Genomic DNA, 14,754 nt, shown 5'->3' with positions numbered 1-14,754 from the left:
CGAATAGTTGGACACCATATTAGGAAATGTGTCGCATTACTCACCGTGCATGTGCTGTGGAAATAAAACGTCAGATCAGCTTTTCTTCACCTTTAATGATTGTGCTATTAATATGTACTCTCGGGCTTTTATTCTGTGACCCTGTGATGTTTCTGGGCGGAAAGCAGTGTAGAACCAGGAGGTTTACTGGCGAATGAAACTCGTTTACAGCTGAGTTGAGCTGGCAGCTGGAGAAAGAAAGGAGAAAACCCATTCAACAGTAAAACATTTTAAACTACTTGCTCAAATACTAGTCTAGAATAATTGCATTAGGTACAATGTCATAACATTTTCTTCCAGTTCAAATTTTTTATGCAAGTCAATATAAGGACACTTGTTGGATTTGAGATCATGAAGTAATCCAGACACTTGCAGGCCTTTGTTTTTCTTGGTAGAGTTTCTCTGGAGGAGGACATGGATACTGTGCTTGCTGAGACTGAACAACACATGTTGGCATGTTTCCTTCAGCTTGCCAGCGAATTTAGTAGAACTCCTCCCCTTCCAAGCAAACTGACAACCACCCATCCTATAGCCAAATGTGCAAGCTTCCTATTTAGAGGCTGAATTCAAGCGAATAAGCTTGTAGAGAAGTAAGTTAATATCATAAAGAGCCCACTGAATCGACAACGATTGCAGCAGGGCTTCATTTTGTTTTCCAACCTGTTAACACATATCGAATGACACACCGTCTTTTCCTGTACTTCTGCATAGTTCAAATTTATTAAGATGCTATAGATATTTCTTCATGTAAGAAATGTATGTTTCATCACTTTTGCATGTTGAATTGTACTATTCGTGAGGCCACACATGTTCAGTTTTTGTCCCATTATATAATTGTGATTATACTTGCTAGAGGCTGTCCACAGTCAATTCCCTAGACTAACTCTTCGGATGAAATGATTATCTAAGAAGTTGAATCTGTTAGATCCATAGAACCATAGAAACTACAGCACAGAAACAGGCCTTTTGGCCCTTCTTGGCTGTGCCGAACCATTTTCTGCCTAGTCCCACTGACCTGCACACGGACCATATCCCTCCATACACCTCCCATCCATTTATCTGTCCAATTTATTCTTAAATGTTAAAAAAGATCCCACATTTACCACCTCGTCTGGTAGCTCATTCCATACTCCCACCACTCTCTGTGTGAAGAAGCCCCCCCTAATGTTCCCTTTAAACTTTTCCTTCCTCACCCTTAACCCTTGTCCTCTGGTTTTTTTCTCCCCTTGCCTCAGTGGAAAAAGCCTGCTTGCATTCACTCTATCAATACCCATCATAATTTTATATACCTCTATCAAATCTCCCCTCATTCTTCTACGCTCCAGGGAATAAAGTCCTAACCTATTCAACCTTTCTCTGTAACTCAGTTTCTCAAGTCCCGGCAACATCCTTGTAAATCTTCTCTGCACTCTTTCAACCTTATTTATATTCTTCCTGTAATTTGGTGACCAAAACTGAACACAATACTCCAGATTTGGCCTCACCAATGCCTTATACAACCTCATCATAACATTCCAGCTCTTATACTCAATACTTCGATTAATAAAGGCCAATGTACCAAAAGCTCTCTTTACGACCCTATCTACCTGTGACTTTTAGGGAATTTTGTATCTGTATTCCCAGATCCCTCTGTTCCACTGCACTCCTCAGTGCCTTACCATTAACCCTGTATGTTCTACCTTGGTTTGTCCTTCCAACATGCAATACCTCACACTTGTCTGTATTAAACTCCATCTGCCATTTTTCAGCCCATTTTTCCAGCTGGTCCAAGTCCCTCTGCAGGCTCTGAAAACCTTCCTCACTGTCTACTACATGTCCAATCTTTGTATCATCAGCAAATTTGCCGATCCAATTTACCACATTATCATCCAGATCATTGATATAGATGACAAATAACAATGGACCCAGCACTGATCCCTGTGGCACACCACTAGTCACAGGCCTCCACTCAGAGAAGCAATTCTCTACCACCACTCTTTGGCTTCTTCCATTAAGCCAATGTCTAATCCAATTTACCACCTCTCCATGTATACCTAGCGACTGAACTTTCCTAACTAACCTCCCATGCGGGACCTTGTCAAAGGCCTTACTGAAGTCCATGTAGACAATATCCACTGCCTTCCCTTCATCTACTTTCCTGGTAACCTCCTCGAAAAACTCCAGTAGATTGGTCAAACATGACCTACCACGCACAAAGCCATGTTGACTCTCCCTAATAAGTCCCTGTCTATCCAAATGCTTGTAGATTCTGTCTCTTAGTACTCCCTCCAATAACTTACCTACTACCGACGTTAAACTTACCGGCCTATAATTTCCCAGATTACTTTTCAATCCTTTTTTAAACAACGGAACAATATGAGCCACTCTCCAATCCTCTGGCACCTCACCTGTAGACAGCAACATTTTAAATATTTCTGCCAGGGCCCCTGCAATTTCAACACTAGTCTCCTTCAAGGTCCGAGGGAACACCCTGTCAGGTCCTGGGGATTTATCCACTTTAATTTTCCTCAAGACAGCAAGGACCTCCTCCTTTTCGATCTGTACAGTTTCCATGATCTCACTACTTGTTTCCCTTAATTCCATAGACTTCATGCCAGCTTCCTTAGTAAATACGGACGCAAAAAACCTATTTAAGATCCCCCCCATTTCATTTGGTTCCGCACATAGCTGACCACTCTGATCTTCAAGAGGACCAATTTTATCCCTTACAATCCTTTTGCTCTTAATATACCTGTAAAAGCGCTTTGGATTATCCTTCACTTTGACTGCCAAGGCAACCTCATGTCTTCTTTTAGCCCTCCTGATTTCTTTCTTAAGTATTTTCTTGCACTTCTTATACTTCTCAAGCACCTTATTTACTCCCTGCTTCCTATACATGTCATACAACTCCCTCTTCTTCTTTATCAGAGTTGCAATATCCCTTGAGAACCAAGGTTCCTTATTCCTATTCACTTTGCCTTTAATCCTGACAGGAACATAGAAATTCTGCACTCTCAAAATTTCTACTTTGAAGGCTTCCCACATACCGATCACATCCTTGCCAGAGAACAACCTGTCCCAATCCACGCTTTTTAAATCCTTTCTCATTTCTTCAAATTTGGCCTTCTTCCAGTTAAGAACCTCAACCCTAGGACCAGATCTATCCTTGTCCATGATCAAGTTGAAACTAATGGTGTTATGATCACTGGAACCAAAGTGCTCCCCTACACAGACTTCCGTCCCTTGTCCTAACTCGTTTCCTAACAGGAGATCCAATATTGCATCCCCTCTAGTTGGTCCCTCTATATATTGATTTAGAAAACTTTCCTGAACACATTTTACAAACTCTAAACCATCTAGACCCCTAACAGTATGGGAGACCCAATCAATATATGGAAAATTAAAATCCCCTACCACCACAACTTTATGTTTCCTGCAGTTACCTGCTATCTCTCTGCATATTTGCTCTTCCAATTCTCGTTGGCTATTGGGTGGTCTGTAATACAATCCCACTAATGTGGCCATACCTTTCCTGTTTCTCAGCTCCACCCATAAGGACTCAGTAGACAAGCCCTTTAATCTGTCCGGCCTGAGCACTGCTGTAATATTTTCCCCAACAAGCAATGCTACTCCCCCACCTTTCATTCCTCTGCCTCGATCACATCTGAAACATCGGAACCCTGGAATATTAAGCTGCCAGTCCTGCCCCTCCTGTAGCCAAGTTTCACTAATTGCTATAACGTCATAATTCCATGTGTCAATCCACGCCCTCAACTCATCCGCCTTCCCCGCAATACTCCTAGCATTGAAATATATACACCTCAGAAGATTTTTACCACCACTCACAACCTTTCTATTAGCGGATTTGCTTGAACTTTTAACACCATTTATTTTCACCCCAGCCACACTGTCAGCTCTGGTACTCTGGTTCCCATCCCCCTGCAAATCTAGTTTAAAGCCTCCCCAATAGCACTAACAAACCTCCCTGAAAGGATATTAGTCCCCCTGTAGTTCAAGTGTAACCGGTCTCTCTTGTACGTGTCCCACCTGCCCCAGAAGAGGTCCCAATTATCCTGAAATCTGAAACCCTGCTCCCTACACCAGTTCCTCAGCCACTTGTTCATCCTCCAGAGCATCCTATTCCTACCCTCACTGACAAATAGCACAGGTAGCAATCCTGAGATTACCACCCTCGAGGTCCTGCTTTTCAACTTCCTACCAAGCTCTCTATACTCACCCTCCAGGACCTCCTCACTCTTCCTTGCTATGTCATTGGTACCGATGTGCACCACGACATCTGGCTGATCACCCTCCCACTTCAGAATGTCATGCAAGCGATCAGAGGCATCCTTGACCTTGGCACCCAGGAAGCAACAAACCATCCTGGATTCTCTGTCACGACCACAGAACCTTCTATCTGCACCTCTAACTACCGCTATCACTGCCGCTCTCCTCTTTTTCCCCCCTCCCTTCTGCACTGCAGAGCCAGACTCAGTGCCAGAGATCCGGCTACTGCAGCTTGTCCCAGGTAAGTCATCCCCCCCAACAGTATCCAATGCGGTATACTTGTTGTTGAGGGGAATGGCCACAGGGGAATCCTGCTCTGCCTGCCCTTTCCTCTTCCCTCGCCTGACAGTGACCCAATTTCCTGTGCTCTGCTCCCTTGGCGTAACTACCTCCCTGTAGCTACTATCTATAATCTACTCATTCTCCTGAATGACCCACAGGTCATCCAGCTCCTGCTCCAGTTCCCTAACGCGGTTTGTCAGGAGCTGCAGCTGGATGCACTTCTTGCAGGTGTCGTTATCAGGGACACCGGAGGGCTCCCTGACTTCCCACATCCTGCAAGAGGAGCATTCCAACATCCTGCCTGACATTCTCTCTACGCTAGACAATCTGAATAAAAAACTTACCAGAACCTACCCTGGCCTCTGCCTGTTCTCGCCGAAGCCTGTTGAGCCAAGGCTGTCCCACTCTGACTCAGTCCACTCCGACGATGGCCGCTGTATATGGTGGTCTGCTTTTTAAACCTTGGCGCGCTACGTCACGCGCCTGCGCAGTGCAGACCCTTCTCCCCGAGCAGTGTTTAAGAAAAAAAAATGACTTTTTCTACCCGAATTCTTCCACTCTCTTCTTCAGCTGCTTGCTTCGACTGATCACTGATGATTGTTAATCAAAAAATATAGTGGGATCTTGATCCGCAAGATAAGTGGGCTGAGAATTTTTAATTGGCTTTCAGTTTATCCAAGTTGGGTTTTGGGAAGTCAGATCAGGGTAGGACTTATACAGTGAATGATCAGGCCCTGGGGTATTTTCTGGGACTTGGTTCCCTGAAAGTAGCATCACAGATGACAGGATGGTGAAGAAGTGTTTAGCACATTGATTTTCCATCAGCCAGAGCATTCAATATTAAGTTCAAACATTACATTGCAGTTATACAAGATACTGGTGAGACTGCACTTGGAGTATTTGTACATTTTTGGTAGCCCTATTACAGGAACAACATCATTAACCTAGAAATAATAGAGATACGAGGGAAAATTTTGTTAGCCAGAAGCTGGTGAATCTATGGAATTCATTGCCACTGACAGCTGTAGAGGCCAAGATGTTTGGTATATTTAAAATAGAGGTTGATAAATTCTTGATTAGCAAGAGCTTCCAAGATTTTGGGCAGAAGGTAGGAGAATGGGGTTGAGAGGAATAATAAATCAGGGATGGTTGAATAGTAGAGTAGACTCGATGGGCCAAATGGCCCAATTCTGCTCCTGTGTCTTATTCCTTAGATTTATGAGGTGGCTGCCAGGACTCGAGGAACTAAGTTATAGGGTAGGTTAGGAATTTATTTTTGGAATGTAGGAGGTTGAGGGATATTCTTATGGCGTCAGTGGTATAGAGAAGATGAATGCAGCATGGCTTTTTTCCTGAGGAACTAAAAAACTGGAGGGCATAGGTTTAAATTGAGAGGTGAAAGGGGTAACTTCTTAACACAGATGGTGGTGCATTTATGGAATGAGCTACAAGAAGTGGATGAAATAGTTACAATTATAACATTGAACATGGGAACAATTATAAGTTTCCTGGTAAGAGAGGTTTAGAGTGATATAAGCCAAATATGGGCAAGTGGTACTAGCTTCAGATTAGCGCCATGGATGATTCTCTACGACCATGATTCTGTTGCCTAGTAGGGCAAGTTTGAGGTGCCGAGGGGCCTATTCCTGCTCCTATTTTCTTGTGTTCTTGTGAAAATTTATTTTAAATGTTACCATCCTAGATTCAAAGTTAATCAATTTTCTCGGACTTCATTCATCTTTCACAATATATTGGTAATCATTGAAGTAAGGGCAGAAGGATCATTAGCAGATGATATTTGCTTCCCAGGTGGGAAGTCTTTTTGATTATTAGCACTAAATACATGTGCATTGTTACTGTTTGTATTCCAGGTCACACAGTGTTGTCCCATTTATTTCACTGTGGCCATATGAGACAAAGTGATTACAATTGGTGTCAGATAGTGCTACTGTATTAAGCACCAGTGACTGGAGACCAAGGCTGGATGGATTATACTTATCAGTCCACCTGTAAAACTCATCATAGAACTTGGCCCAAAGTGTCAACTCTTTATTTCCCTCCACAGATGCTGCCTGACTTGTTGAGTTCCTTCAGTAGTTGTGTGTGTGTGTTTATGTTAAAAACTGTTATTTCTGGCATTGTACTTCCCAAGATGCAGCAACAAGTTGTTAATTTCCCAAGGTTGATTTGTTAAATATTTTAGCTTTGCTGTAATTTTGTCTTTTCAGAAAGCAAGCTGAAGGTGAGCAATCAGGAGCTGAAGTAGCTGTCCCAGGTGCCCTGCAGATAAAATGTGCCCGCTGCCAGATTGTTACCCCCACTTTCATTGATATGAAACTTCACCTGCTGTGTGTTCATGAGGAAGAGCTGCAGCTGAGGGTGGAAGAAGGATCAGTGAAAGAGAAAAGCAGATGCATCAGTGGGTTTCCTATTTACTCTAGTGCGGAAACAGAACGAGAGCTTTTCAAGCATGCAGCAAACTATTGGAAGCAATTTGGCGAGAAGAAGAACGTGGTAAAGTGTGGTATTTGTGAAGAAGCGTTCCACTCTTGCTTTAAGTTGAAGAAGCATATGGTCTTGCATTATAAAGAACAGCTCCAGTTAGATGCTGCAGACTCGAGCACAGTTCCTGAGGTTAAGAAACTACAATTTTTTACAAATGTTGGATTTAATTGTATCTTATGCAAACAGAAATATGGGAGCAAGTCTGAAATTTTCAGGCACTGGCAAAGTTATCATAAGTGCCAAGATCCCACTGTTCTATGGACCATCTTTAATTCCTTAATTGATCATTGCAGAATTGATGAGGAACAGACTGAGATTTCATCAGAGCACAGTGCTGTCAGCACTGAACCTTTTTGCAGACACATTACAGATGCTACGTCCTTTTGTGATCTCCATGAAGAGAGAAGGATTGTAGACCAGTGTAAGGTACATTTGAGCAATTGCATTGGCGGAACCGAGAAGTCTCTTGATTCTTCCCAGTTAACATGTCCATTTTGTTCGAAGACCTTTTTCTGCACAACTTGCAGAAGCAGCAGCAGTGAAGAGGTTGTTTTTCATCAAGGGGACGTTGAACATCAGTGCCCAAAGTGCCTTCTGAAGTCCCCATTAACTGTTAAGGGTCTTGAAGCTCAAGTGTTCTGTACCTCATCTAAACATTGTGGTTGAAATTCACGTGCTGCTGGAATGACAGAACCTCTAAGGTGAGTTTGTAACCTTCATGAACCATGATACATGATATATTAATCACAAATGTTAGTGCGGAGTATATACTATGCTTGCATATCCAGGTATCATAATGGAGAAACGTGATCAGACTGTGCAAAGGTTTTCAAAGAATTAAACTGTCCTGGGATCCTATAAAATGTAGTATAGGAAATAGTACAAACTTAAAAAGAAAAAGGGAATGATTTGGAAAGAATTAGGTCAACAAGTTATGCAAAGTGTTTAATTGTTTTATAGATACAAATGGAGCTTCTTGGGTGGTGACAATCATAAATTGTTTGGAACTCAACTTATAAAAGCAGCAGGACATATGGTTTACTTGGTTAACATAATTGAATATCTTAATCAAGATTTAAAGTATAAATCTTATATCCTGACTTTAAAATGTACACATTCATGTAAAATGAAAGAGTGTGGTACTTCCTTTTGTTATTGGAGGCATCAAGAAGGCCCTCACTGTTGTCTCCTCCTAGTGGCCATGAAAGCAAAAATCATGTTTTATTTCTCAGTTCTAAATGGTCAGTCAACACTACATTCGTAGTGTCCTTGTTGGAACTGTGCCCCAAGAGTCCAGAAAATGAAGAAGTATTTATCCTATCAGTTTCATTGATATATTTCATTGAATGCAGTATTTTTCTTTCTCCTTCAGTCCTCCCCCTCCCTTCCCACTCCTTGCAAGGAGGTATAATATGAAGTGGGCAGTTGCAGCTTTTGGAGTTTAAGCCCAAATGTGACTGCAACCAATCATTTTGCTCTAGGAATATCACAGCTGGATTTGTTTCTATCCTTGCTTGATGTTGATATGTGTACTTTGTGTATAGTTTCTACAAAATCTTTGTATGAATAAATTGGAAGATTGAAGTATGCATTCAAATTCAAGTAAGAGTTCCGGAAGACTTAGTAACAAGTAAGAAAAACAAACTATTGAAGTGACACACAACCAACTTTCATAAGTAATTAATTTTATATGGAGTTGAAAGCAAAGCAAATTCACTCAACCTTGTTTAGTTCATGCACAGGTTAAAATAGAACATAGAACAGTATGGCACAGTGCAGGTCTGTCAGCCTTGATGTTGTGCTGACCTTTTAACCTATTCTAAGAGAAATGTAATGCTTCCTTCTGCATAGACCTCCATGTTTCTTTCATCCATGTGCCTATCCAAGAATTTCATAAATGTCCCTAATGTATCTGCTTGCATCACTGCCCCTAGCAGCACATTCTGTATACCCTCTGCTATCTGTGTCAAAATCCGACCTTTGACATCCCATTATACTTTCCTCCTGTCACCTTAACATTATGCCTCTGGTGTTTGCTGTTTCTTCCCTGGGAAGAATGGCACTAGCTGACCACTCCCATCAATATTTTTTATCATCTTGTACAGTTCTATTAAGTCTCCTTTCGTCCTCCTTCGCTCCAAAGAAAAAAGCCCTAACTCGGTCAACCTATCCTGGTATGATATGCTCTCTAATATAGGCAGCATCCTGGTAAATCTCCTCTGCACACTCTCTAAAGCTTCCATATCCTTCCTATAATGACATGACCAGAACTGAACACAATGCTCCAAGTCTGATCTAACCAGGATTTTATAGAGCTGCAGCGTTACCTCACTGTTCTTGAACTCAGTCCCCCAACTAATGAAGAAAGACACCCTATCAACTTGCATGGCAAATTTGAGGGTTCTGTGGATGTGGACTCCAAGACCCCTCTGTTCCTCCACACTGCTTAAAAAAAAAACAAAAATATTTTCAATTACCCTTGTATGGGACAAATTATTATTTTAGTGTGGGATCAATTGTATTTTTTGGCAAAGTGCTCTGGAATTTTTCTGTAACAGATTAAATCTTAAGAACAAGTCAGTTTCCAGCTTGCTAGTGGGAGATTTAGGTATGACAGCAGGAGATCTGATGGAAAGAATTGTTGAAATGGGGAAATGAATTTGTTTTACTTGGTAAGATTTGTTTGGTTAGTCAACAGCAAACTCTGTTTACAATTTATTTTTTTAAACTTTTGGTCCTCTCCAATGAGTGCCCCTTCTATATTTCCATGTTTTGTCCTATGAATACTTCTGAAGGTTTAACAATAAGCTGTTCTTCCTTTCACAAGATTCATCCAGATCTTGCACCATCATGACTGCAACTTGCATTTACAGTATTTCTGGTAAGGTGGGAAAGGTCCCAAGGTTCTTCACCAAGAAGGAACGAGTAAGAAATCTGACAGAATGGTTGCTTGAAGCTAGTTTGTAAGGGTGATGGGATTTGGGGAGTAAAATGTAACAAGGAAACAGTTAGATTAGGGAGGAATTTTCAAAGATTGGACATAACCACCACTTGCATCACTAGGTGAAAGGGAAGAGGTTGTGGATGTATAAAAATGCTGTAAGAGTTTTTATGACAGGAGTTTACAGAGATGGAGAAAGAAACGATTACAGAAGGATTTAAAGCAAAAGCTTAAAATAATTTTTAAAAAACCAGTACATATAATGGTTCAGCAGGATTAGATAGCTTACAGATAGTGAGATGATCAAGTATATGGAGTATGGAAGCCTGAAAAGGTATGAATGTGAGGATTACCTTGAATAGAGATTTCTGTAACCCAAGAAGTGAAGTAGTGTGCAGTTTGACAGTGTTTTGGAGGTGGAATTTGGCAGTCTTTATGTTAGAGAGAATATTAACCTGTATTCAGACTAGAAAGGAAACACATTACCAGGGAACAACTTGTTTCAGCCTATGATGATGGTTGGCATCTTATAGAATTGACATGAGCGTGATGGGATATTTTGCAAGGAAAAAAGACCATCTGTAGTGATATTTGGTCTATAACTAGGATGGGTATAGGTTCTCTAAAACTGGACTTTGGGGAAAATAGTGTGACACATTTTCGCAGTAGAGTAATGAAGCCCATTACCAGCACATTCTTTCTTGGATAAGGGGATCAAAACTCTTCCTTACTACCGACTCAACCTGCAAATTAACCTTTAGGGAATCTAGCACGAAGACTCCCAAGTTCCTTTGCACCTCCGACTTCTGAATTTATTCTCTATTTAGAAAAGTCTACATCTTTATTCTTTCTCCAAACTTCATGTCTATAGACTTCCCTTTGCTGTATTCTATTTGCTGCTTCTTTGCCCATTCTCCTAATCTACCCAAGTCTGTCTGCAGACTCCCTGCTTTCACAATACTCCCCTGCCCCTCCACCTACCTATCTTTGTATCATTTGCAAACCTGGCCACAAAGCCATCAATTCTGTCGTCCAGATCATTATTGTGTAATGTGAAAAGTGGCGGACCACCACTAGTCACTGTCAGCAAACCAGAAAACGACTGTACTTCCACTCTTTGCCTTCTGCCAGTGAGATAATCTGTCCATGTTGGTATCTTTCCTTTAAAATCATGAGTTTTCATCTTGTTTAGCAGCCTCACCTGCAGCCCCTTGTCAAAAGCCTTATGAAAATCCAAATAAACAACATCCGCTGACTCTTCTTCGTCTATCCTGCCTGTTATCTCCTCAAAGAATTCCAGCAGATTTGTTATGCAAGATTTCCTCCAAAGAAATCAATGCTGGTGTCTTCCACAGTGAAGATTGATGTACAATACTTATTTGCCTGCCATTGTCCCCCATTACTATCTCTCTCGTGTCAGATGTCCACTCTTGCCTCTCTTTTACTCTCTATATATCTGAAAAACAACTTTTGGCATCCTCTTTTGTATTATTGTATAGTCTTAGAGCAATGCAGCGTGGATATCATTGAGGCGGGTGCAATTACAACATTTCAGAGGCATTTGGGTAGGTGCATGGATGGGAGGTGCTTGGAGGCTTATGGGCTAAATGCGGGCAACTGGGACTCACAGGGAGAATGCTGTGGTCAGTATCGGTCAGTTGGGCTGAAAGGCCTGATTCCATGCAGGAGTCACTCTGTGACTCCAGAAGTCACTTGCAGGGCAGCAAAGAACCAGTTGATCAACCCTAATGCTGTGTGTTAAAACTCTCTACTTCCTCTGCTGGAATGGGTGGGCAGTATCTACATACAGAGAACACTGCAGGAGTCTGGCTAGGTTTCTTACGTTACATTGATTTTGGAAGAGCTCCAGTACCATTTGCAGCCTTTTGCTTTCAAAGCATCAAATATCAAAGACATCTCCTCGATTCTGTATCTCTTTTTCTGTTTCAGTACACTTTTTTTGTTGCTGGCGTGGAGGAAATGACACCACAGCTGCTCTCTGATCCTTGAACTTAGCAGTGGATTAGTCATTTAAAGTCCTGTTTTATTGTTTGAGTGGGGATTCCATAGAATGTAAAATTTGAAATTTAAGAAATGTACGGAAAATCCTTGCAATAGACAGTGTGAACAAGTGGGAGATGGAATTTGTCAGGCATGCAGAGGGAACAACGTGGTTGTGTGGCACCAGAATAATGAGGAGGAAAGGGAACAGGAAGAGGCCAAATCAGCTGCACAAAAAATGGCACAGCATTTATTAGTGTAGGACTGAGGAGAGACAAGGAAAGTTGATAATGGAAAATAAATCAAAACCCAATAGTTTGAAGAATTGAAACTAAAAATCCTACTTTAACTAATTTAATATATCTGACTTGTAGAGCTGAAGAGAATCCACAGGAATTGCCTGCATACACAAATTAAAACAGGTAACTCTATTGAATTGTCAAATAACCTGGAATATGTAACATTTGGCACAGTGGCGTAATACATTTTTTGTGATAGAACAAATCCTTCAAGGTGTCAAATTTTCTTGCACATTATTATTTCACATAGCCTCTGTAAGTGCTCTACTAAGACTTTCATTGATGGAAAGTTTAGATATTATACCACCTGTTCATTAATCCTTTCTCACCCCACTTCAGTTCACATTTTTGTATTTCTGGTGTGTTCCTTGCATAAACTGAATAAATCCCTGCTTGAAGCAATTGTTCTGAGTGTATCCTCAGTCTCTCATGAAGATTGAATTCTCCCTTTAAACAGGATGTTGAGATGGAACAGAGTCAGAAGTGCTATTCAAACCTGAATTTTAAGTAACACTTCAGTTTGTGAGCACTGACCCTCACAAAAATATACCCGGAGGAGAGAAGATAATGGGTTTTTCATGGAAGGACCACAGAGTGGAAGACTTGGAATAACTTTATATTGGCTTGCAGCTGAACAGTTTATCTGGAGCCATTGGTAGAATTTTCTTAGATTTACTTTATGGAAAAATACTTAAGAGATTCTGAGAAATGAGTGATAACTTTCATTTGTGTACATGTACGTAGTTTGGCGCCTGTAATTAGTTACACATTACCCAAGGAAAAACAGTTATAACCTGTGTGATGTTAAATGTTTTGTGTCAGTATTGTAGAATACAAATAAATCTAAAGGCTGTTATGTGTAATCAAAGGAAATGTTTTAGGCTCAAACCAGGTTGGCTTATAAATGGAACCAGACATAAATAGATAATAAAACCAAGATGGTGTTAACTACTGAGTTGTTTTTTTAAAGAAATGTTAACCTTGAAGTGTATATTTTCCTAAATATTATTTTAAAGTTGCTGTAGAATTGGAAACGTCGAAGAGAAGATAGTAGGGAAGTAAAGACCGCCCTGTTTGTGTTAATGTAAAGTTTACTTTAATGTTTGGTTTCTAAAGCTCAATCTTTTAGTTTTGAAAATGCAGTTGTCACAAGAATGGCTTATGTACCAAGATTCATATAATAGAGCTTAAATGTTGTAAATATAATGATCCCATGTTTCTTTATTAGGTTAGATTTTTAATAACATCTTATTGCAGAGAGCTTTCATTCCCTAATGCAGCCATTTCTTCTGCTTCCTCACTTTCCATATCAGCTGAATTCACTGAGACACACACAGCTTGGGAAATGAGGTCAAGCAGTAGGTGGGCTGGAACACATTGCATTCGGTTTAGACCCACCACATGCAAACCAGAGATCCAGGAGACGTAGCATTTTTATGCAGTATTATAAGATGGGTTATAGGAGGTTATCATCATGAGTTCTTTTTGCAACCAGCAATGCTTAAAAAAAAAGAAAGCATGGTTTCTTACGTAAGCTCTCATTATCTGTTTTCCATCCTTAGCTAAACCAATGTATCTCAGTCCACCTGATTACTTCTTTATCTTGTTAACTTCATATTATCACAATAAAACTTAATTTGTATCTAGGTAAAATCTACAATGATTTTGTTTCATAATATGAAAGCTGATACACATTTACTCAATCTTGTTAATGCATATTAGGAGAAATGCAATTACATTGTCTTTTGATTAAACTTCTTATGTAAACTAGATTACTTTTGTAATAAATGTTTTGAGTTGAGCAAGTGTATTGGTACTGTGAATTTGTTCAAATTTTTCTCTGCCTAAGGGGTTCAAAGTTGACTTTTTTGAACAAATAAATATTTTTTGATGAAATTACAGAATTGGGATGTGCTAATTCACAGACTGTAATAATCGAATGTTACTGACATTGCATTTCCTCTATGCCATGGAAATTACTTGTATGTTGAGTGTGCATGTTTATTGCAATGGATGTAACTTAAAAATAAGTTGAATGTCATACAGTCAACTCATTAAGAAGGTAATGTTTCAGAAGAACGAACTTATACATGAACGAAAACAACAGGAATTCTGCAGATGCTGGAAATTCAAGCAACACACATCAAAGTTGCTGGTGAACGCAGCAGGCCAAGCAGCATCTGTAGGAAGAGGTGTAGTCGACTGCACCTCTTCTTACAGATGCTGCTTGGTCTGCTGCGTTCACCAGCAACTTTGATGTGTGTTGCTTATACATGAACAAGTAACTTTTTTGTTATAACTTTATGTGAACAAATTTCTTAGATGACGGCTTTTTAAATTCCTGTTTGAACTCTTTAAGTTTGGCTTCTGCTCAATTTACAATACCAAAATAGCCCTAACAAAGATTCACAGATGACATCC

At 40.4% G+C, this 14,754-nt stretch overlaps 1 protein-coding gene across 6 annotated transcripts in view; it reads left to right on the top strand.

Moving 5' to 3' along the window:
* znf438 (zinc finger protein 438) overlaps positions 1-14,446 on the top strand; it is a 266,265-nt gene extending 251,819 nt beyond the window's left edge. For 5 of the 6 annotated variants that reach the window (XM_072253956.1, XM_072253953.1, XM_072253955.1 and 2 more), the window contains 2 exons: positions 6,816-7,793; positions 12,791-14,446. In XM_072253956.1, the coding sequence (XP_072110057.1) occupies positions 6,816-7,758 (943 nt within the window). In that variant the 3' untranslated portion in view covers positions 7,759-7,793; positions 12,791-14,446. Of the gene's footprint in view, positions 1-6,815; positions 7,794-12,408; positions 12,457-12,790 lie in introns of all 6 variants that reach the window. The other variant, XR_011885493.1, reaches the window with a different exon arrangement.
* The last annotated feature ends 308 nt before the right edge of the window (positions 14,447-14,754 follow it).

This window comes from Mobula birostris, chromosome 3 (assembly GCF_030028105.1).
Source record: "Mobula birostris isolate sMobBir1 chromosome 3, sMobBir1.hap1, whole genome shotgun sequence".
NCBI lineage: Eukaryota > Metazoa > Chordata > Chondrichthyes > Myliobatiformes > Myliobatidae > Mobula > Mobula birostris.
This window is presented reverse-complemented; position numbering and strand designations above follow the sequence as displayed.